This window comes from Python bivittatus, unplaced genomic scaffold, assembly GCF_059951505.1.
Source record: "Python bivittatus isolate LINGU-HERP-01145 unplaced genomic scaffold, Pbiv_v1 ctg000590_np1212, whole genome shotgun sequence".
Lineage (NCBI taxonomy): Eukaryota > Metazoa > Chordata > Lepidosauria > Squamata > Pythonidae > Python > Python bivittatus.
Window position 1 is genome coordinate 29,987,192 of NW_028277086.1, and position 24,580 is coordinate 30,011,771.

The window sequence follows — 24,580 nt, forward strand, 5'->3', positions numbered from 1 at the left end:
GTACTCTAATTTTGATAAATAATACACACTAGAAACTACTTAATTTTGTCTTCTCCTAATAAAACATTTTCTGTCTCCTGGCCACCTCAGTATCTAAAATAATACCTTCATGCATATAAATTAGTATCTGCATAAACGGGGAGGACTTTATGCTCTGCATGAGTTTCCAGACAGAAGCAAAGGGACTTTTTCATAGGTCTTGTTTTGTATTAAATGTATGCTGTACTTCAGTTCTTGCTGCAGCACCTAGGTGTATTTATTGATTACCATTTTAAAACATTACTGTGTCTTTATCTTGAATTCCATACAAAAAGGATTTTCTGAAGTTTCAATATGAACAACAAACAATAAATATTGTTTGTATTCATATTTTTGTAAGTTCATGCACTGCTTTAAATGCATAGAGTTTTCCACAAAAAAGAATTAGATTAGCCATTTCAGCATTGTAATGTAGCAATATTATAAAATTATTACTGAAATCAATAATGCTTTTGGTTCCATGGCTAATCTTATAGTGGAATGCTGTTTATAAAGATATTAAATAAATGGATTATTCAGATTTTTGCAATGACTTTCCAGAAAAAGGACGTTCAATAATTATCATATGGAATTGGGATAATAAATGAATGCAATCTTTATTAGCAGAAGGTAATGTACATAAAACAAATGCTCATTGAATTATACAGTATGATAATATCTACATGCCTAGTTGTGTTTGTCATTTTTTCTGCCTTTTGGCAACATCAGAATTATAACAACCTGATTTATGCACTAAATTTAATACATAATATGACAATATACCAATATGTATGGCTTATAATGTATAATTTAAACATGATTGTTATATATTTCACCCCTACTTTGGTGGCTTAACAATGATCTCTTATGCATAGAGATCTTTTTCTGTGTGTGAAATGCAGTTCCCAATATGAATGTCAGTTTGAATTAATGAATATTTTCATAAAAATATTCCAACGATGAATGTTTTAAAAACCTTGTCATAACAATCACTAAATTTGCACATGACAGCAAGCATGTGTTACTGCATTTTTATCTTAAATATTTCATGACTTTCTCTTTAAACCCAAGATTCATAACCCAAAGGACATTGTTTTCTTATAGTATATAGAATTCAAGAAACATTAGCACAGCCTTCATTTTCTGCATCAACAATATTGTTCAGAGAAACGCTAGATAAACTCTTTCATTTCTTCTACGCTATTCTATTCAAATATTTTAATTGCATCTGTAGTTATTTCTTCCTCCCAGATTCTTTAGCAGTATCTGCATAGAAATTATTACCAGAGATCTCTTTGTCCCAGGTAAAATGGAAATAATTTCTATAATGTATTATGAAGGACAATATATTAGAACTTCCTTCTTTCTCATGTGTACACACATATCTTTAAGTGCCCATAAATAATTCTGTATGATTATCATAAAAATATCCTTGGAAGCTACGTCATCATAAGCAATGATGTATGGAGTACAGATTTTCTATTTGCTGAATTTTCTATTTGCTGATAGGCAGACCTTGAAAATGCAGACTTGTGATTTCCTTCCCCACTTCCAAAAATGGTTAAATGTTCTTACTTATTTAAAAAGGAAACCAACAAACCATTGTTGGAGCAATATATTACTATGTTATAACTGAAGGTTGTCCACTGAAGGGTCACCCTCACTTGACCTTGTTTGCACAGAAAGGTAAGCTCACCATGGTAACCTTGGTCTTGTGGCTTTCTATACAGTAAATCATTTCAGCTCTCCTTGTGTAATTCTTTTATTGGCTGTGCAATTGAAATGTCATGCTTCACGAACAGAGAAGCTAGTAATTTCTTACGGATGATTAAACCACCTCTGTAATGTATGAGCATGGGTGGAACTGTATGTAACAGTCTTAGGCATGAAAATCATGGGAGGAGGAATGTACACTTACATTTTTCAGATGCTGTAATACACAATTACGTATGACCACATACTGTCTAAAGATACACACTTTCAGGACACAGCCAAGCACATCCTTTTTTAGAATCTTCACAGAGACCTGTCTGAAATAAGTAGCACTTGATTTTTTTTTCCTTTCCTTTTCAAATCTTGTTGGATATGCAAGTGTAAAAATGTCAGAGAAGGCATACAGAAGGGCCATTAGTACATTAGAAGATTGCTTTTTACCCAATCAGTTCATTTTATCTTCAGTAATAAAATTCCCACAGAAGAGATTAAAATCAAGGAATATAATTACTAAGAATATTCTAACTCCACTGTACTTTCAAATAATTTTAGTACTGATTTATTCCAAAATGTACTCAAAGAAAAAAAGATTATTTATCCCCAGTTCAGTTCCATGTTTGCTAAAATGTTTTATATATTTATTTATATCATGTTTACCTGAAAGAAAAAATGACCCTGAATTAAAATCCCCTCCTCCCTTCAATGAATAGATAGTTGACAGCTCGCTGACTTTGTCAACCTATGGTTACCAACTCTAACTGAAACCTATCCTGGAGATTCTCACCAAGTGTGAGAATATGTGCATGACATATTTGCATAATATATAAGCAGACAGGTATTTGCATAATATATAAACCTTTCAGAAGCCATATTCCAAAAATGACAAAGCCAGGACAAAAAGAAATTTAAAACTAGTAATTAAATTAATTGCCCATAAAACAAGGTATCCCATTTGCAAAATTAATTGATCCTCATCTGCATTCATACAAGCTACTCCCTCAAAGAAACATAAAACACACACACACATATTCCTCTCCCATTTTCCAACAGGGAAGGAATGAGATGGAGAGCAATGGTGGATGGGAATGCAGGGAACAGGAAAAGGCAACTGGACAGAGAAAGATAAAGCGAGAATATCTTCTTAGGTATTAAAATCCACCTGGCACCTTGTCCCTGCCAAATCACAATTTTCAGACTAACCCTCAAGCTACCCGTAATTTACAGCAGGGAAATCTGCAGCCATTTGCATTGCTGGCCCATTGTTTTGTTTTTGACAACTTATCAGTGAATTTAACAAGACCCCATGCACTACTAAGTACTGGGGGGAGGGGGACTTTGTCTTCCTACCAGGTAAATACCAGAGTTTTATCCTATGACTTAAAAAGATGTAGGAGCCCAAACAATGTCTGGAATGGTACTGATATTTGGGATTATTTGATAATCACAGTAGTCAGGAAACTAACTATATTCTGAACTCACAGTTCCATTCAGCACTGATGAAAGTTCCATTCATTTGGAGGAAATGTTAGCCTGATGTGCAAGAAAAGGAGGAAATCCAGTGCACTGAAATCCATATATTGTACACATCAGGATCTTATGAACCTTCAGACCGCTGGCTTTTCTTCAAGACTGTGAAAATTATCTCCCATCTTTGCATTTTTAAAATATATTATGTTTACTATATTTTGCTATGCAGCAATACATTCTCTTCGGTCCAGTACTGTTTATGGCAACTTTCCTCATTTACAGCAGATGGATTTCATTAAGAATGGCAGTTAGAGGTGCCAGTACTAATTTGCCCTTTTCAGAGTAGGTCAAAATATCCAAAAATCTCTATTTCTTAAATTAGATTAAATGTTCATGGAGTCACCCAATTGTCTTGGTATCATATCACCATACTGGAGCAGCTTTTCCTACTTGGATTTATTTAAAAAAATACATACTGATGTCTAATTTCTTTCATTTTATGCCAGTATCTATGAAAAATATCATAATCTGAAGTCTTTAAAATGATATATACCTATAGTTACACTTTCAAAAATAGTTATTTTAAAAATACTCTTTAGCAAGCTATTCTCTATGAGAAAGTATCTAAAGTTGCTTTTCCTTGGTTGATATGTGTGTACTATCTATTTTGGGATACAGATAAACTGACTTCTAGCATCAGAGGAGCTATGCAGGCTATGAGCTAAGGTTAATAAATTTAGGGTTTTCAAACTATTCTTCAGAATTGGGAAATGGATTTGTGATGGGATGGAATTTTAAAAAAGGGAATTTGGCTGGCTTCACGTATCACATTAAGCCATAACATGGCTTGATTTTGGCTCACACTAGTTGATAAATCATCATTTATGTTAAATGGGCACAAATTTCACTGCCTTGAGGAACACCGCAGGCTTTAGTTTTGATAGGTAAGGGGAAACCCTTGGGAATTAGTCAACTGTGTGCCAAGCCACTTCAGTTTTTGAAAAGATACATTCCTGCCCTTTGATTTGTGCCCTAACATTGACAACCTCTATAGTTTTGAAATATGCTTATTTCAGCTTGTCCCAGTTAGCAGCTAAACAACAACATATACACCGAACTAATATTTCCATATCCTGGTTATGGATACTGACTGACCACTGTGGGAAACAGGATGTTAGACTAGATAGGTTTTGGTTTGATTAAACACATTATTTCTTATGTGACAAATCCAGTCTTTCCTTTCCTGACCACTAGAAAGGAAGAACACAGAACATAATATCTCATTATATCTTCAAGACTTCCATAATGTTTTATCTTTATGGTAAAACAATGTATGTAGAAATCACCTGGAGAACAGACAACTGGGTCATCTTAATCTACTTACTGGCTACTCTGAAATAGACCAACCCCTAGGAAAAAAACATCTTTGTTACTTTTTGTTTCCTCTTTTGAATAAATAATTAAAACTATGACTTTCCATTGTGTAAATTCTAGGGCTATTCCCCTAACATTTACTTTGGCAGGTTACTCTTAAAACTTTATGTTTGTTCTGACTTTTAGATAAAATAATGTAGAATTTCTAACAATTTATGAACTCCTGTTTGCTTGATACTAATGAATAAACTATCATTGGAAGCCGCAGTTATTATTGGGGGTTTTTTGCATAATCTAGGTCTGCTCTTAAACTACCTGACAAACATAACAGAGATAAAAGTAAGCTTTGAAAAGGAAGTTACCCTTATCCATAAGCCTTAAGCATGGATTTCATGATATTTCAGTCAAGAGTGATTTCTAACATTTTAGGTTATGTAAATAGACACTATCAATAAATATACCCGAGCAGACAACAACGAAGTTGGAAGTGCAGACATTTGTTGTACAAGGATGTCTTGCCAAAATGAGTGTAGAAAAAAATAGTAAGTAATGAAGGAATATGATAAAGGGGAGAAAGTGGGTAAAATGTTCTTCTGTCTTTTTCATATTGGAACCTGGAGCTATTGATTGAAAAAGAATGGTCAGAGATAGAAGACATTGTGGAATTTATTATTACAAAGTGTAGCATGTTCACTAACTGAGGTAGCTTTCATGGAAAATCAAGAGAATAAAGCTATCAGGAGGTGCTGGTAATGATTGCCATATATCCTATATATGTCCCTCAACTCCGCTTGCTAGCAAAAGGGTGCTTTTATGGTTATATCCTCCTTGTGGTCACTGTAGGAAAAGAACACTGAGTTATGGAAGCCTTAGCTTGCTCTAATGTACTTATATTTATTTCTAAATGACTGTATTACTAATGGCTGTCAATTAGTCATTAATAGTGGTATGTACAGAGTGTTTCAAAACACTTCCAAAATGATCAAATCATCCATTATAACCAAAAATCCTAGATAAAAGAAAACATATTCATATCCTATTAAAAAATTCAGAAAATCACTGAAACCTTGGTGTTTCACTATAATCATGATTTACTAAAATATGACAACTGCAAGGATTTCTAAAATCATCTGTACTAATCTTTCCCATCTTTACACCTTCCATATGTTAAAAGTGCATCCCCTAGAATTCTTGATTATCCTGGTACTAAAGGATGTGAATTATTTTGAGTTATATACATACCAATAATTATGGGAACAACATTGCATGTTTAAGAGTGTGTTAAATGTGGCCTAAGAAATCACTATTTCAACTGTGATAAAATATCTCTAAGCTTCACCTATCTCAAAAATAAGTTAAGTAGATTAAGATTTACACTGAGGTTCAAAAGCACCATCTAAGCATGATTCTAGCCTCCTTTCCCTTTGACAGCTGATTTCACTAGTCAATTATGGTATCTTACATCTAGTGACTACATGGCTTCAACCTAATGAATATGTCTTGAGTGTAAAGGCTCTCTTTTTTTTCTGTATTATGGCTAAAACTGTATCCTATGTCTGACTTAATCTTGCAGTGACTACACTATTAAACATAGGGAAACAGTGGCCCAAGGTAGGAGCTGAGAGCTACTGGAAGTTAGAGCTGTAGATGCTCTCAAGCTACCTCCCTGACTGACTTATCTATAAGGAACAAGCAGGGAATGACACTTGATTCTTTGCCTCAAACTGAAAAATGACATGGGCCAGTGTTTTTTTGCTCCCAGCTCTTCTAAGCTAGTCCTGCTGCTTTGGAGCAGAATCCCTAATCTGAAGGTTGGCCTTTCCAGTTCTCACCAGCCTACAAGAGGTCTATACACAACTGAAACTCTCCTAACAGGCCCAAGAATTCTACAACAACAGCAACTCTTTTGTATTGTTTCCAACTGGATAATTATGAGAAAGGTAGAGGAACTAGTTGACTTCCTTATATTAATTTAAAAGAACAGTGCAAGTGAAAAAGAAAGCTACAGTAATTGCTGATTTGCTTAATGGCACCTGTAGGAACCTGTTTTATATTCTCATCAAAAGTCAATGGATGGACATTTTTGTTAAAACTTAATCTATATTTAATCTACATTTAATGGTTATTGTATATAATTATTTGAATACTAATGTTAATTATGAAAAACAGTTCTGCTTAGGTGATTGGTTCTCTTATAAAAGAAAATGTACAAGTACACAACCCCCTTAGGAAATTGTTATGCAAGTACAAGAAAAACAAAGATATAAAAGTCAGATCAGAATCATAAAAATACTACCTATATTGAATACTGCTGGAATACTACACAATACATACAATGGAATAGTTTGAGGACACACAAGAAAATAAGGGAGGAGAGTGGGCTTTTGAGTGAATATGTCCAATACTTCAAATACAGTTAAAAAGACTTTTGTGGGGGGGGGGATTCTCTTAATGAGAAAAATAATCCCTCAGATAGACAGGACCCAAATTATTTTAGAACTATAAAGATAAAATGAATATCTTAAATTGTGCCTAGAAAACAATGGGAGTGTTGTGAACTGATACTGAGCATCCACTAATGGCCTAACAGTACCAGCTGAAACTTTTGGACATTCTCAACAGTAGCCCCTTTAAAGTGTGTTGCAGCAATAGAATTATATATTTATTTCTCAAGTTCTCTGCAGATGTTATAGACCATAAGTGCTCAGCAATGTATTCTCTTCATTATTCTCCTACTTGGAGAAGTTAAGAAATCATTCCAGAGACTTGGTTCTTAACATTTCTCAAAATTAGAACAAAAGGGGAAAAAAAGTTCTGGTATATAGCTTTTTCATATACAGTAGTTGGTACAGAAACCTGATATATTTAAATATCTGGTAGTACACAAAGTTTTGATAAGTTATCCTTGGCAGAAGGATTTGTTGGTACCAGTTTTGCCTGAAAATATCACTTCTATATATTTCGAAAGACCAGAATCTTATCTTGAGTGTTAATTATATAATATCTTTGAATAAGAAGCTTGAAAGGGCCATGCGTCAAAATGGCATGTATGTTCCTGCAGACATTACATATTATTTTATGATAGAAGCACGATGAAAGGAAAAGAAAAATATCTGATTCCTTTGTCAGTTTATCCATTCATCGTCATCTCAAAGTTTTTCTTAATCTTTTTTTTTCAAAGTGAGACTGAAACAAGATTACATGTTATCTGGAGTGATTTGATAACTACATAAATTTTGATCACTAAATTGACAGTAAATGAACTTGATGAACAAAAACTAGCCTTATTAATTTATTAGCTTTAATGTAGATGGAAGACAGCATCTGATTTTCACCATCAATTTGCATTAAAAAATCTATTGATTGGAAGAATTTTGAACCACGTTGCCTGCTTGTCAGCACTGTAACTTTAAAGGACATCAAGTCCTCTCTGAGTAACTTGACTATTTGGCAGAATTATAATTTCTTCACTTTATAGACTAAACACCCCACAGTACCAGCAGACCTAGATATTCAACATTTCCTTATCCTTGAAAAATTGTCCCAGCTCTTGCTGACTGAACTAAATTGCAATTCTTTATTTGCCATTATTTTCTCAAGTTAGTTTCTTGGCCTGGGTTCAAGCCCTGCTTATCTGACTGTTAGTAGCAGCTCTTCCTCTTGTCCTTCAAGGTCCCTGTGCCCTCTACAATATGCCAAGAGTACATAATCCCAACAGGATAATCAAAGACTTGAATGTCATTTCAGGGGCCCAGCTAAAGCAAGCAGGCAGCACTGTATATTGGAGAGCAACAGTATAGGAAGATGCTGATGGTATCTTCCTAGAACCCATAAATAACAATGGCATTATTTCATATGATGTGGGAAAAGGCAACTGTAAACTGTATTTAATCAGGAAAATCACATGGATAGAATATTAAAGTGATTAACAATAAACTGCCTGATGATGGACCCCTTAAGTTGGATGGCACTCAATGTGCTACTGAGGAAGAGCCAAAGATTTTTGGAATCCTAATTGTATTTAAGATGTGGCTACATTAAAGCCTCTGGGACATCGAGTTGCTAATATTGCCATGCAGTAAAATTGAATTTAGGCATCAGTGAATTGAAATGTACTGGAATTGGACACTTTCAATCAAACAATCATATTGTTTACTACTCAAAATATGAAGAAACACGAAAAACAAAGAAGGAAGAACATTGTTTTCATAGTCAGGAAGGATACAGAAAAGACAGTACTTGGCTAGAATATAATCAATGATCAAATAATATCAATCAGACTTCATGGGTAGTCCTTTAATATGATAATTATCCAAGCTTATGCTCCAACTACTGATGCAGAAGAAAAGGAGGTTAATGAGTTTTATAGTTAAGTTCAGTCTGAAATCAAAGGAACATGGAAACAAATTATACTACTTGTGGTTGGAGTCTGGAATGCCAAAGCTGAAAACAGTGAAGGCTTGTATAGCCCAGGAAACTGAAATGAAGCTGCAGAATGACCAACCAATTTCGGCTCATCTGGTTATAACAGCAAAGACATGACCAAGGGCTGACGGTGGAAAAGATCATGAACTGTTCACGTGCAAGTTCCAATTAAAGCAAAGCAGCAGAAGAAAACCAACTGGGGGCCTGATGGGGGCTTGCATTGTTGGAATTGGCTCATGGGGTAATTGATTCTACCCACCCATCATCTTTAATTTTATAGTCTTTTTATGTATATAGTCTTTTTATATAGTTTGATTTTTTAGCTAATTTAATGTGGATATTTATATTTTTCACTGTTTTTGAGGTTTGATTTTAACTGTGAGCCACTCAGGATCACAATTATGCAAAATGACCTGGGGGAGATGGGTGGCATATAAATTTAATAAATAAAATAAAAATAATAAACTTGTTTCTGTGATACAATCTTGACCATATACCTACCATGTTCAAGGAGAACATCAGGAATTGCTTTGAAGTTCTGAACTTCTTTGACAGGGACCCAGATGAACATGACGGTGGGGAGGATAAATTGGCAAGACAGAAATATGGGTGAGAAAGAAAAAAAATGTCCTACAATAAGCCATACTATGGTTATTATAGAAACTATGAGAAATAGTTTCTATTGGACAGTTTCCTAGCAATGGTAATCACTTGGTGTGGCAAAGAATTTAATTCTACTCCACAGTGTATCATTTCTGGTGATAAATTGGCCAATGGATCAATGTACTTGGCAAGCTAAAGAGACTTTTTTTTTGATGTTTTGTCATGTTGCTGATAAATCTAGTTCCCACTCTGAGATACTTTTATATCATAGAAACAAGGGCTTTAAATACAGTATAATAGTATGTCAGATAAAGCTCAAGAAGCCAGCAGAATCAATACCTCAGCCTATGGAACCTTATACAATTGCACAGCCAATTATTCTTGCAGTGCCATTGTAAATGTAAATATTTGGGAGTGAAGAACAAAAAGTAAAAAAAATAAAGTTCCCCTTTTAGTACGAGTAGCCAATGAATTCATATGTCACTTGACATTGAAGACAATATTTGTATCTCAGCAAAACAAAACAAAAGTGAAATGTATGTAATTCAAGTAGTTGAGTCAATAAATATTGGAGGGAAGTTTAATTGCAGGCATTCAGCTTCTCACTGATTGTAAAATAGTAGAACAGTTTTTATATTGTAAAGAACTTGAGGAAGCAACAACAAGCAAAATAGGTACACTATCCTAACTATTTGGAAACAGTTGGTTTGTCCTGAAATTCTGTACAGGAACTTGTACAGACAGTGCTCCTTCAGTGGTTGGATCATCAAAATGATTTATACTGGTAATGAAAAAAGTAAAAAGTAATATTATAAAAATACACTGCTTTCTGCATCATGAAGTATTGGTTACAAAAACAGTTGTAACTGCTGGACAAAGTCATGCAAATGGCAAACTACATTAAAAGTAGGTCACTTAAACTTCATGAAGACTGAGAACAAATTGTACAAATCACCTATTCCACACAATTCCAACAGCTATGGAAAGGAAAAGTGTTCTTTTCTGAACAAACAAATGAGATGCTTGCTTTATTTACACCTGAGCAATAAAAAGAATTTTTGTGACTTCACTGGCAGAAAATTTTGGTCTGCAAGGTTATCTTACTTTGGAGATATTATATTTATAGGTAGTCCTTGACCTACAATGACAGTTGGGACTGGAATTTCCGTTGCTAAGTGATACTGTCGTAAAGCATCACTGCATCGCTCAGTGATGGCAATCCCTGCAGTCCCGGTTGCCATTGTTAACTGAATCCCACAGTCGTTAGGCGAGGCAACTCCCTGCCAGCTTCCCACAACCAAAGTTAGTGGGGAAGACAGCAGGAAGTTGCAAGGCCCAGGCAGGCAGGCAGATAAGTGGCTACTGCCAGGTGGGGGAGGGAGGGGTTGTGCTAGGGTGTGAGGGAGGTCCAGGGAGAGTGTGCAAGAGGCACCACGCACATTGACTTTCTGGGAAAGCCAACAAGGAAGGTTGCAAATGGCAATCACGTGATCGCAGGGTGCTTGCCAACCGGTTTCAAGTGCAAACAGGTTGCCAAGCACTCAGATCGTGATCACATGATCACAGGGGTGCTAGGATGGACATAACTCCAAGGACCAGTCATAACCACCATTCATTCAGCACTGTCGTAACTTTGAACGGTTGCTGAACAAATGGTTGTTAAGTCAAAGGCTACCTGTGTTTTACTGAGCTTATACGCTGCTCCAATTATAACTGACTCTGAATGGTTTATATACAGTGGCACCTCTAGTTACGAATGCCCCTCTTTACGAATTTTTCAAGATACGACCAGCTCTGGCCCCAAAAATTTACCTCTACTTGCGAACTCCGTCTCTACTTATGAACCAGATCCGTGGTCATTTTCCCTGCTGCCACACGATCGCGGCTTCCTGTGGGCAAGATTGCAGTAGCAAGGAGACGTTCGGTGAGGCTTGTGGTGTGTTTTGTGGCATTTGGAAGGTTTTTGTGGCGTTTGGAAAGTTTTTGAGGTTTAAAAATAAAATGCATATGTTTCAGAACTGTTTAGCCATATTTACATTGAACCTTATGGGGGAAATTTACCTCGGGGTGCAACCAAATTTGGAGGGCGGATTAGCCGTATTTACATTGAACCTTATGGGGAAATTTGCCTCGTGGTGCGACCAAATTTGGAGGGAGGAATGGATTAACCGTATTTACATTGAACCTTATGGGAAACTTTACCTCGACTTGAGACCAACTCGAGTTGCAACCAGAGTCACGGAACGGATTAAGTTCGTAACTAGAGGTACCACTGTACCTTATTCTATAAAATAAGGTTAAAAATATACATAGAAATGAAAGATGTAACAAACAACTCACAATTCTATGCTAGGCATGATAAACAACTCAATTCAAATAGAATACCACGTCCAAAGAAGGAATACTTCATAATACATTTGTCATCAAATCTTGATGAAAGAGCCAGGTTTTAATCACTTTTAAGTCCAGTAAAGTTGGAGCCCTATCAATCTTTGGGAGGGAAGATATTCCAAAGAAGGAGCAATTGAAAAGGCCCACTTCCAAAGTGGCATTCACTGAGTGAAAGGACCCCTCTTTTGCTTGATCTTATTGGATGGGCAGAAACAATAGGAGATCTTTGAACATTTAAATGAAGTAAACCCCAAATACAAGACAAAGCTGAAAATGTGTTACTCTCAGACAAAGTACTGTGAGTGATAAATTCAGAATTTGAAATGTGAAAGCGAGGGAGGGCAATATGGTCATGCTTCCAAATGTTGCTATAATAAATAATGAGGTCATATCAATACTGTCAAACATCTTAAAATACTGGGAAATAAAATTCAGAACTATTTTCTAAATTTATCCACTGATAACTTTTTTTGAGAAACCTTTTCACTGAACTAACATCAAATGAATCCAGATTAGCCTCATAGAACAGGAAGAATTAATGGACAAACTCAATAATCCTAATTTGAAATTAAAGCATATGGAATTGGCTCTAGAAGAATTCTGGATACAGGTGAAGAATAAATACCCTCAGACTGCAAAAAAAGCTCTGGTAATCCTCATGCAATTTTCACCATCTTACCTGTGCAAGTCAGGATTTTCTATACTCAAAAACATAAAAACAGCAAAAAGGGAGAAATTACAAGTGGCGGAGTGTGTTTGCCAGAAATCTGGCTGACATTAAAAGGCTTTGTAAATTTTATCAAGCCCAAGAATTCCACTAAGTGACAAAACGGAAATTAGATCCCAGTAAATTTGTATTTGTTAAGCTATCTCATAGGAATATAAAATTGGAAATAAAGCAAGCATGTATAATAATTAAGCAAATTTGAAAAAATTATTTACTTGCAACATCATTTATTGAACTTGTAACTGCAACAAGGTATTTTTCTAAAAATAACTCCTTTTAAGTGTATAGAATCTATTAGTCTTAGATCCTTACACATTCTGTTTTATTCAATAATCCAACTCATGGGTACGTGTGTCCTTGAAGCAACCATACTAGTGGAAAATGATACAGAATATAGCATATGTTTAGCTTCTCATCAGTGAAAACAGTTTAGAGAAATAGTTCGTTAAAAATCAATGCAATTTTCTGTGCACTATGCACATCAGTGCAATGAAGCTGTCTATAATATTGTGGTTCTTCCCTTCTTTTAAAGAAAAGCCACAAAGCCACCACACTTATGCTGTGGCTAACTGAGAAAGCAAGACTTCTTTTGACCTGAGGAGAATGGCAGGAAGCTTACTTATATCATGATTCTGTCCTTAACCTCACCAAGGTCAATAGCACATCCTAATGAAATATCAACACAGAGTCTGAGTTATCATGGACTACTAGCAGTATCTCATTGAGTCATCACACTACATTTGGATCCAATACTCAAACAGAATCTTAATCATGATAAATAGTGGCACACTGCAGTCACACAAGGCTTGAGTTAGTGACAACACAACCTTAAACATGCCTTTTCTGAAATAAGCTATTTATTTATTTATTTATTTATTTTATTTATTTATTATTAAATTTGTATGCTGCCCATCTCCCCCAACGGTGACTCTGGGCAATTAAAATCAAAAACCCATAAACAATTAAAATACCCCATAAATAATTAAAATTAATTAATCCATTAAAAATCAACTATAAAAACAAACCCTATACATAAATACTAAAAACATTCAAGATGACAGGGGGGGGCAAAATCAATTACCCCACATGCCACCTCCACTGGTGCGAGCCCCCATCCGGCCCCCAGGCCTTCTGGGATAGCCAGGATTTCATACCTTTCCTGAAGGCCATGAGAGTGGGGACACACCATACCTCGGGAGGTAGGTTGTTCCACAGAGCAGGGGCCACAGCAGAATAAGACGCATATTGTGTCTTATTGCCAGATCAGTAGACACAGAACCATCATCTCAAACTCATTACAGCAAAGTTGTGAGTCAGACTACAATTGTCTTTGAAAAGAAAAAAGGAAACTACAATTTTCTTCTCCACAAGAAGTTTAACTTTGGGTTACATGGCAAAAAGAGCAAACAAATGGCAAAAGAACAACAAAAACAGTGTAGCTCCAGATCCTTTAAACCTAACATTTAGGATAGCTTCTCCTCTATTATTCACGAAGTATAGCAGGATTGAAATCCTAAGCACATTTACTTAAGAGTATTTCCTACTGCATTCAGTAGATCTGATTTCTTAGTAATGTGAGCGTGATTGGGTCACATGGCCTACTCTTCCATACTGAGATCTTAAAATATCATTATTCCCTAAAACAGAGAAGATGCCTTAAACTCATGTGGCCAAACAGTTTAAAAAAGCACCAAAATTCTGGCAAGAAAAATAGTGGTTTACTGAGTAGAACTATGAAACGTAATACATTCAGTAAAATAAAATCAGGAATCAATAGGAATCTTACAGCTGCAGATGGGAGGACAAATCAACACAGAGTTAGACCTAAATGTATGACTGCTTCCCATTCAGAATATCAGGCTAAATACAAAGAAAATATTGTAGATGCATAAAGTACAAAGAAACCACAAATCGTTTCAATATTTATATACTGACTTTCGAGAGTTTCTTCAGTCTTTAGCTCTTGGAGAAAAAGGAGATGAAGAGATGCTACAGTTTGATTCCAAATTTGGCCAGGTTAAGGTCATTTTAACCTGTGAAGGATTCTCCATCTGTGGTGATGGATTTTCCCTTTTACACACTTGATACAGTCTATATTGGGAAATTCAAATCATTATAGTCAGTTATCAGCCTCTCTTCCCCATTTGTAAAGTCAAAACAACTGCAGTAACTATTTTAGGCTACCTGGCATTTTAAATATGCTACTGAAATTAGTGTTATTCACTAACTGTACATTTACCTTAGTCATTATTTTTTTAATTCAGAAATTTTGAAACATTAGAGTTCCTTTTAACATTAGAGTTAAAAGGAACATTGCTAAGATTAAAAACAAAACAAAATTGGAGCACATAATCCAAGATTATATAAAACAAGATTGATTTTACTACCTTTAACTGCAAATCTTTTTACTAGGCTACACAGCATTCTGAAATTAAGTGCACCAAAGAGCAGAAATCATGAGTAGTAGGAATACTTTTTAGAATAATTACATTAAAGCTAATCATGATTTGTTATTACTTTTGCTTAAGGCCAATATATTTAGCATCTTCCATGCATAAGAAATTATATTAGCTCCAGGCTTGTTTATATTGTTTTCAAAATAATTCAAGTATTTTTTTTCCCCTTACAGCATTGTTTTCTAAAACGGAGAAGGGTCCTGAATGAAATTGGCTGAAGCTGTAGTTCAGTGAATATTTTACCTATCGTACCATTTAGTGAGATTTTTTTTCATATAAACACGCATTGTTTATCTTTGACCGGCCACTTCACTTGGTATGCCAAAATCTTCCCTTTCAGAGTGACTTATAATTAATGGGGAAAGAAGTGATTCATATTATCCTTGGATGCAAGCTGTGACTTCAGATGCTCAACACAAGTCCAAAACACACTTTGATTTCTTGCAACCACAAAAGAAGAAAACTTATGTTTGGCACCATGTTTTCATGTCTGAAGTCCTAAAATTACCCACAAATATCCACAATTTTAGAGGACTCATAAATTAACTGAGTACTGCAGCCATATTGTATGCACTCTGACCATAATTCTGCAGTATTTTACTACATAATTAAGTTGCATAAATGTAACCATTTAAATAATATTATGGATAGAACATCTAAATGCTGGTTTGAAAATAGCTACTTGGAATGTCAAAGCCACATTTGTTTTTAGCTGTAATTGCATACAAACAAAATAAATGAACAAACACTTTTTTTTGCTGATCCCAGTATAAAAAGAAAGCCTGTCATGTGTTGTAAATCAAGGGTAACCACAGTGTTTGGGATTGGGTGGAGGACACATTAGAAATACATCATCAGTTGGAGAGCCAAAGTTAATTTGAGTGAAATCATATGCTTCTTGGTAGCACCACGCTGAAAAAGATGTGATGGTTGAATAAAAGGTGGCCATGTGTCCAGCTTTACAGAAAATAGCCCTCTACTGGGACTTCTGTAAAGCATGGATAAAGTACCTGTGGCTCTTGAAATCTTGCCAACCCTTATCACTGACCTTCCAGTGGGGCTGATGAGAGTTGTAGTCTACAACTACTGTAGATTCTCTGCTCCACTGTTGTAATGGATCAGAATGGTTGTTCATTCCAAATCGGTTTAAAGCTAAAAAAGAAAAAACAAAAACAAAAAAACAGAAGGCTTGAAATTATCCACCAACAGTTAAAACTTCAGCGGCAGGCACAACAGATCACTTGGTGACCTCCATGGTGTGATGTATTTAAATTGTAGTATTTATTGCTAATTTTCTTATGCAGCTATAAATCAGCGTATGTAAATTTTATGCCAAAACATCCCTTTTCTGATGATATGCAAGCAGCCACTATAGCTATACGTTTTGCTGCTACCAGCTTTACACTTACAACAAGGAAAAAGAGATTAAGGCTCAGCTTAACAACTTTTTTAAAAATGTGCCAGAACCCAACAAAGGTGCAAGGACAGACAGGACTGTAAAATATATGTTTTTATTTATAAAATTTCCAGTCTGGTTTATTGACATTTGGCCCCAAGACAGTATAAAATAAGAAAATTAAACAATAAAAGTATACAATCACCATAATAGAAGAATAAAATAATCCAGTAAAGTCCAATGGCATATTAATTATCCATTCAAAAGCAAAAATATTTATCAGAAATTGTTAAAAGCAAGCTGAACCACTTGAGAACAGGTTGCATTTCACTATGTATCTATACATTAGGCATTCAGAAAAGTTAAAGCGTTGTGTATCCTTTGCCTATCATTCCTGATTCCACCTACATGTCACTGCACTAATCTCCACACCTAGCATTGAAAATGTGTAAGACAGTCTCATTTAGTTAAACCAGTTAGAAATTCAGCAGCTAAACTGTGAATCGGAGTCTTCTTCAAGAGCAACCTAAAGCCCCATAGACAAGGCATTACACTCATTTCCAAAATGTGGACGCTCCCACTGAAAACACCATTCTCCCTAGTAATCACAAAGGAATGAGCCCATGCATATACAGATGGCTAAAAGCACTGAAACAAAATAAAAATGTCCTTGCAGATGATCATTTTATGAGCATTGGAGGAGTGATAACAGTGCTGAAGCTTAAAGTCTTCAGTGCTAACACATCATAAAGGGTATGTTATAGATGTGTCCTACCTGGACTTATCTGGATCCATGCTATAAAATGTCATGGATCAACCCATATCTTTGCCTGGGTATGTGTGTGTGCGCGTGATACATATATACACACACATACATACATGTATATATACACACATACGTACATATAGGTAGTCCTCGCTTAACAACAGTAACTGGGACCAGAATTCCCATTGCTAAGCAATGCAGTTGTAATGTCACAACTGCACAATGTCACATGACCCCCATTGCTTAGTGAGGGCAATACTGGTAATCTCTGTTGCTGGGGGAGGATCACTGGCCATGAAGCAAGGACTCCCTCACAACATCCTGCTGGCTTCCAACAAGAAAAGTCAATGGGCAAGCCAGCAGGAAGTTGCAAGTCCCAGGTGGTTTACAAGCAGGCCTATGGGCAGGTAAGTGGCTGTTGCAGTGCAGCACAACCACAGTGGGGCCCGGGGGGGGGGGGTGGCTGCTGCCAGGTGAGGGTGTGCAAGTGGCTACCGCAGGCAGGGAGGAGTCCTATGGGCACACAATCATGCACTGCAGGCTATGAGATCCTCAGAATCTTGTATTCTGTAGCCAGGATCCTCAGGAGAAAACACTGTGGGAGTGCGAGCAATTTACAGGAGCAACTTGCAACCTTCCCTGCTGGCTTTCCCGTTGACTTTGCTTTGCAGGGAAAGTTGCAAATTGTAATCACATGAACATGGAATGAAGCAACCGTCGTGTGAGCCATCGTAAATGTGAGCCGGTTGCCAAGTGCCCAGATCATGATAATGTGACCGTGGGAGTGCTGGGACGACTGGAACTTCGAGGACCAGTCATAACTACCACTCATTCAAACACCATTGTAACTTCAAACAGTTGCTGAACAAGTGGTCGTCAACCAATGCTAACTGTGTGTGTATATGTGTGTGTGTGTGTGTGTGTGTGAGAGAGAGAGAGAGAGAGAGAGAGAGAGAGAATAAATGTATGAAAATTAATTTTAGAATGAGGAAATAACAAAAGAAATTTAATAAAGGGCTTTGGTAGAGAATATCCTAAATGCAGACTTTTCAAATATATTTATTTTCTGATACAGCAAATAAATGTTTCATGGCATAAACTGATACGGTGGCCAAAATTCAGCACAGCTCAAATAAGACTTTACCTTACCAATAAAGTAAGAACCATAAAATTAGAAAAGGCTATTCTACAAGGGCTGAAGCTGTAGAGGCAGGATCCAGTGGAACCCAGGCTAAGGAGGATTGTTATATAACCCTGTTTCAGCCACCCAAGGCCATCAAAGAAACTATCATGTATTTGTTACCTTGGAAAGGCAGGAGAAAGGAACTTCAGAGTATAAATGCTGGAGCACTGCTATATAAAGGCTATGAATTCTTGCTCTGCAGTAAGCAATTTTTATGTTAAAGCTTCATTACTTTCTCTAATAAAGATTTTCAACTAGCTGAGTCATGCCTGGAAATCTTTTATCACATCCAGCCAAGAGCTAAACTATGGGTTAAGTATCTGGAAATGTATGATTTACTGCAAAGCACTGGTGTGAAGCCTGACATATTTAGGCTAAGTCCAACCTCCTGCCTAATTCAGGAATTGAAATTAAAGCATCTATGACAGACGACTCCCTAACCTCCACTTGGACACATCCAGTGAAGGGGGGCCACCATCTTTCTGGATAATTGGTTCCACTGTTGAACTGTTCTTGGTATTAAGAAGTTTTTTCTAGCATTTTAATTGGAGCCTGCCTTCCTGTAGCTTTAATTTATTATTTTGTGTCCTGCACTCTGGCACAAGAGAGATGAGGTCTTGAACTTTAACTACGTGACATCCTTTAAGTATTTGAGAAGTGCTATCACATACCCTCATCATTCTCCTCTTCTCAAGGCTAAATATTCCCATTGGCTCTATTCCTATACATAGGATTTGGTTGTTAGTTCCCTGATCATCTTGGTTGCCATTCTCTGAACCTGTTTCAGTTTCACTCAATCTTTCTTATAATATAGTACCAGTACTCAGTGTAGGACCTTACAAAGAAAAATAGATGGAATTATTACTCCTGTGATTTTGAAATGATGTGTCTGTTGATATTGTCTAAAATACAGGTAGTCCTCATTTAGTCACCACAATTGGGACTGGCAACTTGGTTGTTAAACAAAGTGGTCACTAAGTGAAACCATGACTGTGCTTATGATCTTACTTCAGCTTTCCTTTGCTTTACAGACCTGCAAATGTCATAAATGCAAGGATTGGTCATAAAGTTACTTTTTCATCACCATCATAACTGTGAACACTCAGTAAATGAGCTAAACATAAATTACCTGTAGCATTTGCCTTCTTCACAGGCACATCACACTGCTGGCCCAGTTTGCTATCAACTACTATTCTAAGATCTTTTCTGCAAGTATTATTACTAAGCCAAATATTCCTCATCCTATATTTGTACATTTGATTTTTGTTTCCTAAGTGAAGAACTCTGCTTTGTCTCTATCAAATTTCACTGTGTTACTTGCAGAATATTTCTCTTACCTGTTTTGTTTTAGATATTCACCAAGTTTTAAGGGTAACTACTTCAACTTCTTCTGTTGTAATTTTTCTCTCCCCAAGGGAACTGTTTGCAATTGGACTTTTAATATCTCTTATTTTAAGAACTCCCATTCATCTTGAGTTCTTTCTCTCTCTTTCTCTCTCTTCCTGTATTTATTAATCAGATTCAGCTTCTCCTTCTATGGAATCTTACTTATTCGTCATAGCTCTGAGTTTGTTTAAATTGGTCTGATTTTTAGAAATTAAAAATACCTGTTTGACTACACTCAGTTTCACTTGTCCTTAAAATCAAGAACTCCAGAATTTCCAAAATATTTCTGCAAATTCTAGTTCTTCAACTATGTCCTTTCTACTACTTAATAGAAATAAAAAATAAATAAAGTAAAAAATAACTGAATCTCTTGTGCCTCCTCCCATTCTATGAAGAAGAATGTTATCAGGAATTAACTGGAAGGACCAGATCTACCTCCCAATAGATGTCAGGGTAACTAACATCTCCCACTACTATGACTTCTTGCTTGTTTGAAAAATTTGCAGCTCAGGTTTGATGGTATCATCTATATCTTTTGAAATCTGCCTTTGCAAGGCATCATCCACATTTTGGGTCAGGCAACAGTGGACATCAACAGCAGTATTGCTTTTATTTGTTTCTCCATGTAATTTAAGCCATATGCTCTCTGCAGCATTGCCAATTTCATTTATTTGGATTTCTGAGTAAAAATTGGTTTTTTAAAAATAGTGTATTTTCTCCTCCTACTCTGAGCAAACTACATTTTTCAGTTGTTATATTTGGGAAATGGAAATCATCACACAAGATCTCAATTAAAGTAGTAGTAAAGTAGCTCAACCTTATCTTGTTTATTTCCCATACTCATAGTATGAGTATATAGACAATGAAGGCCATAAATTTTATGAATCAATGTAGAGAGTAAGGAATATGACCTTGACAAAGATATATAGGAGCTGTTGGTTATCCAAAGAGGCTGAAGCATTTTTTAAACTCCAGAATAGCAAGATAACATTTGGAAGTGGCTCACACAGACACTTCCCTCATTCACTGAAGTACACGAAGGAGGAGGATGTACAGCACAGACCTGCATGATTCCAATATTACAGTCAAATTCAAAAAAAGTGGCTTCAGCCTTCCTGTGGAGTTAATTTCCTGTCAGCTAATGGGGCTGACAGTCAATGTGCTTTCTGATTTTTCTCTGAGGACAAATCCTTACTTTTCATTTCTATCACATACTCTCCTAGTCAAGCTCATGCTTTGGCCGAATACCTTTCTACCAGTCCTTGTAAGGTGCAGACTATTTTGTGCCACCAGTCTACCATCTAACTATAAAAGAGTACATACATAACCTTGGAGAAGGAATGCAAAGGTGGTTATCAGCTCAGCCCTCAAAGAGAAGGGGAATGGAAAAAAAAAAACCTCAAGATTTTTCCACCTCTGTTCTCTTTGACATAAGAGGGACAGAGAGAAAATGTGTTATTATATCCTGCAACAATAGAATTCCAATGTGAATTGTTTCCTGAATCCCAAGGGCTTAAAAGTAAGTTAGACCATAGTCCTAGAAATCAAATCTCTCCCACTGACAGTACTGCATAGCCAGTCATTTCTGGTCCCCTTTCTGGTTCCCTTCCACAGATTGGAAAGATGCACAAAAATACTGCCTGAGCACCCAGGGTCATGAGCTTCCTTTTAAAATTTTTGGAGTCCAAGGTGATACAGTTGTAGCTGTTCTCTATAGTATCATTTATCCCTGTATGTGTTAGCAATAAGAGATCTCACTACTGCAAACTTAAATCCTGGAAGTTGTAATGTCATATCCCTGATCCTTGCTTCTGGCAGACAACATACTCCACAAGCCAATATGGTCAGTAGTGAGTCACCAACTCCCATTGCTTTTCTCTTGTCTTCCCATACAGCACAGTTGCATACTTTTTTTCTTTCTTTGAACTCTCATGTCATTCATCTGCATGGATTTAAAAACCATTTCTGAACTACAGAATATTTCTGTATCTCCTGTATCTCCTGCTTCCAGCTGACACTCTCATCTACTCACTCTGCTATTGTGTTTGATCCTATTCTTTATGGAAAATTGCTTCCATGATACATTTCTTTTGCAGCACCTCCTTTCTTTAAGTTGATAAATCCTTGTCCTTTCTCAGCACCTGAAGCTCATTTGCTTTTCTAAGTCTTTGATCTTTTTCTTCAAGGACTGCTATGAGCTTCATTTGCTGAAAATGTATACAGGTAGTCCTCGCTTAATGACTGCCTTGTTTAACAACTGTTCGAAGCTACAACAGTGCTGAAAAAGTAACTCTACAACCAGTCATTGTACTTACGACGGTCACAGCATCCTCATGGTCATGTGATTGAGATTCAGGCACTTCACAACCAGTGGGCTTTTATGACCATCACAGCATCCCATGGTCATCTAATGTCCATTTGCATGGTTCACAGCTGGCTTCCAATGAGCTGAGTCAATGGAGAACCCAGCAGTGAAATCGCAAGTCACTGTCATGTGATGTCTTGCTTAAACAACCAGGGGTGATTCATTAACAACCACAGCGGAAGTGAGGTCCTAAGTCCGTCATAGTCATGTGATGTCTCGCTTGATGACTGCATCGCTTAGCAAAGGAGTTGACAGTCCCAATTGTGGTCATAAAGTGAGAACTACCTGTACTAGCTTATTTGCAGGTAAAAAGACAAGCATGCCACAAGCACTGTAGGCCAAAATTCCATGCTCCTGTTCTTTCATCTTCACCTTTGCTTTTTAGAGCACCGCTATCGGAAAGGCTTTTATTTCTTTTTGTTTTGTCCTCTGCTCTTGGGTTAGTCAAATACAAATTCTTAACTTTAATTGATAATTTATTAGGGACTTAAACTCTCCTACTGAATTTCTCTAACAAATACCTGTTAGCTATCTTGTCACAGTGTAGCACACAATCTCTACAGACAGTTTCTCTCAATATCTGTTCAACTATCTTGACAAACTCTTATTAGCTTTACTTGTTCACTCACTCGGAGACTTTACTCCATGGAACCTGGCTGCTTTATATTCCTCTTACAGTCTCTGCTTACTCAGTAGGAAGCAATCACTCACACCGGGCATCACCAGTTCTTAGGACATCAGAATCTTGCAATCAGCAGCTTGTCCAGAGATTAGCTTTTTACCCCTCACAGCTGAGCACACAATCAGTCACAGTACAGTTTCTCTGATCGCTCTTTACTCTTGTTCCCTTTGAACTCACCTGGCAAAGCTCCTGTTAGCTATCCCTGTTCAGTTGCTCAACTAACTTGTTTAAAAAAAGAAAAGTTTTATTATGAAGAAGCAGAGACACTAAGCAAAGAACTTCATACAAGCCTCACTTTAATAAAACTTCTAATCAACTCCTGGTTTGTGTTGGATTAACATATAAGAATGTGATTTATACATTAAAATTAGTATATCATAAAACAATAGCCATGTTTCATGCTGAAATACTTCCATTTGAATCATAGTTACTAACAATGAATACACCCTTCATATTGCCATCATGAATACTGTATAAAATTGAGAATAAACTAAAAGTAAAATTAGAACACATCTTTATACATTACAATATGTCAAAATAACAAATGGTAGACTTGTCATTTTGAGCAACTAAATGTCCAAATGATCAGTCAGCACTCCTAATGCAAAGGGAAAAAGCAAACACACACACACACACACACACACATATATATATAACTCAAAGCCACTGGCTTTGTTGGTTATAAAGCTGCTGCTCGATTTTTCATCCTGCCATTCTACTCTATTAGCAAAGCCTAACACAATTAGGTATGAATATGCAGTAATAACATGCAGATTGTTCCTTCACAATTGCCCCAAGGCAGCCGTGTCAGCTTTTCTGCGCCTGATTCCTTTGACATCATTACAGGCTTGGCATAATTCATTGGGGGAGGGGAGAGAACCCCTCCGCCTTTCTTGCATGGGGCTAGCTAGTAAAATCATTAGTTGTTGTTAACCATTCTCTCTCAATAGGTTTGTTCACAGTGCTCCCCAGCTCCCTGCCACTCCTGCAGTTGTACATGTTTCCCTTGGGTAATGTTAGACACTACATTTGAGCCTGCCAGAACAATTAACCCTACTGTTAATTAGAATGAAATGTCAGGCGCACAGATGGTACAAGCTGGCACCCTGCCATCCCGCCAACTGCTGCTGAAAGCAGCTACCCTACTGCTGACAGCTGCTCAGCCATGTCCCAAACCAGCAGATGTCAGAACTTTCCAGCTGAGGAAAGCTTTCAAGGGGGGTGGTGGGTGGTGGTGGTGGAAACTGAGAGAGAACAGAGGCAGCTAGAAGAAAAGGGAAAAGGGGATGTCTGAATCCCAGCAGTGATTATTACAGTTTTATCATCACTGTGTTCTCTTACCTGTTGTCATACTGTATCAGTCAAGCAGAGGTTTAACAAGCAGCCTGATGCAAATTAAAAAAAAAAAAAAAAGAATGACACTAATCAGCAGAGCGAAAAGCAAACATTCTGCAAAAGCAATATTACTGGAGTATAACCAGTGAAGCTAAATATAAGTTTCGAATTATGTCGAATTGCATATTCTAATATGTCGAATTGCATACTACTTTAGGGTAATTTTGGAATAACATTTTAGGACACAACTTAAAAAAAAAAATCTTGGTAGCTTTACATGCAATATGTTTGAA

The 24,580-nt window shown here is 36.5% G+C and overlaps 1 protein-coding gene across 1 annotated transcript in view; it reads right to left on the minus strand.

Annotated features, from left to right (window-relative positions):
* LOC112542609 (uncharacterized) overlaps positions 1-24,580 on the minus strand; it is a 163,643-nt gene that overhangs the window by 108,643 nt on the left and 30,420 nt on the right. The window contains exons 7-8 of the mRNA XM_088149214.1: positions 24,294-24,337; positions 16,223-16,326 (exon numbers count right to left, since the gene is read on the minus strand). Of these exons, the coding sequence (XP_088005340.1) occupies positions 16,223-16,326; positions 24,294-24,303 (114 nt within the window). The 5' untranslated portion in view covers positions 24,304-24,337. The remainder of the gene's footprint in view (positions 1-16,222; positions 16,327-24,293; positions 24,338-24,580) is intronic.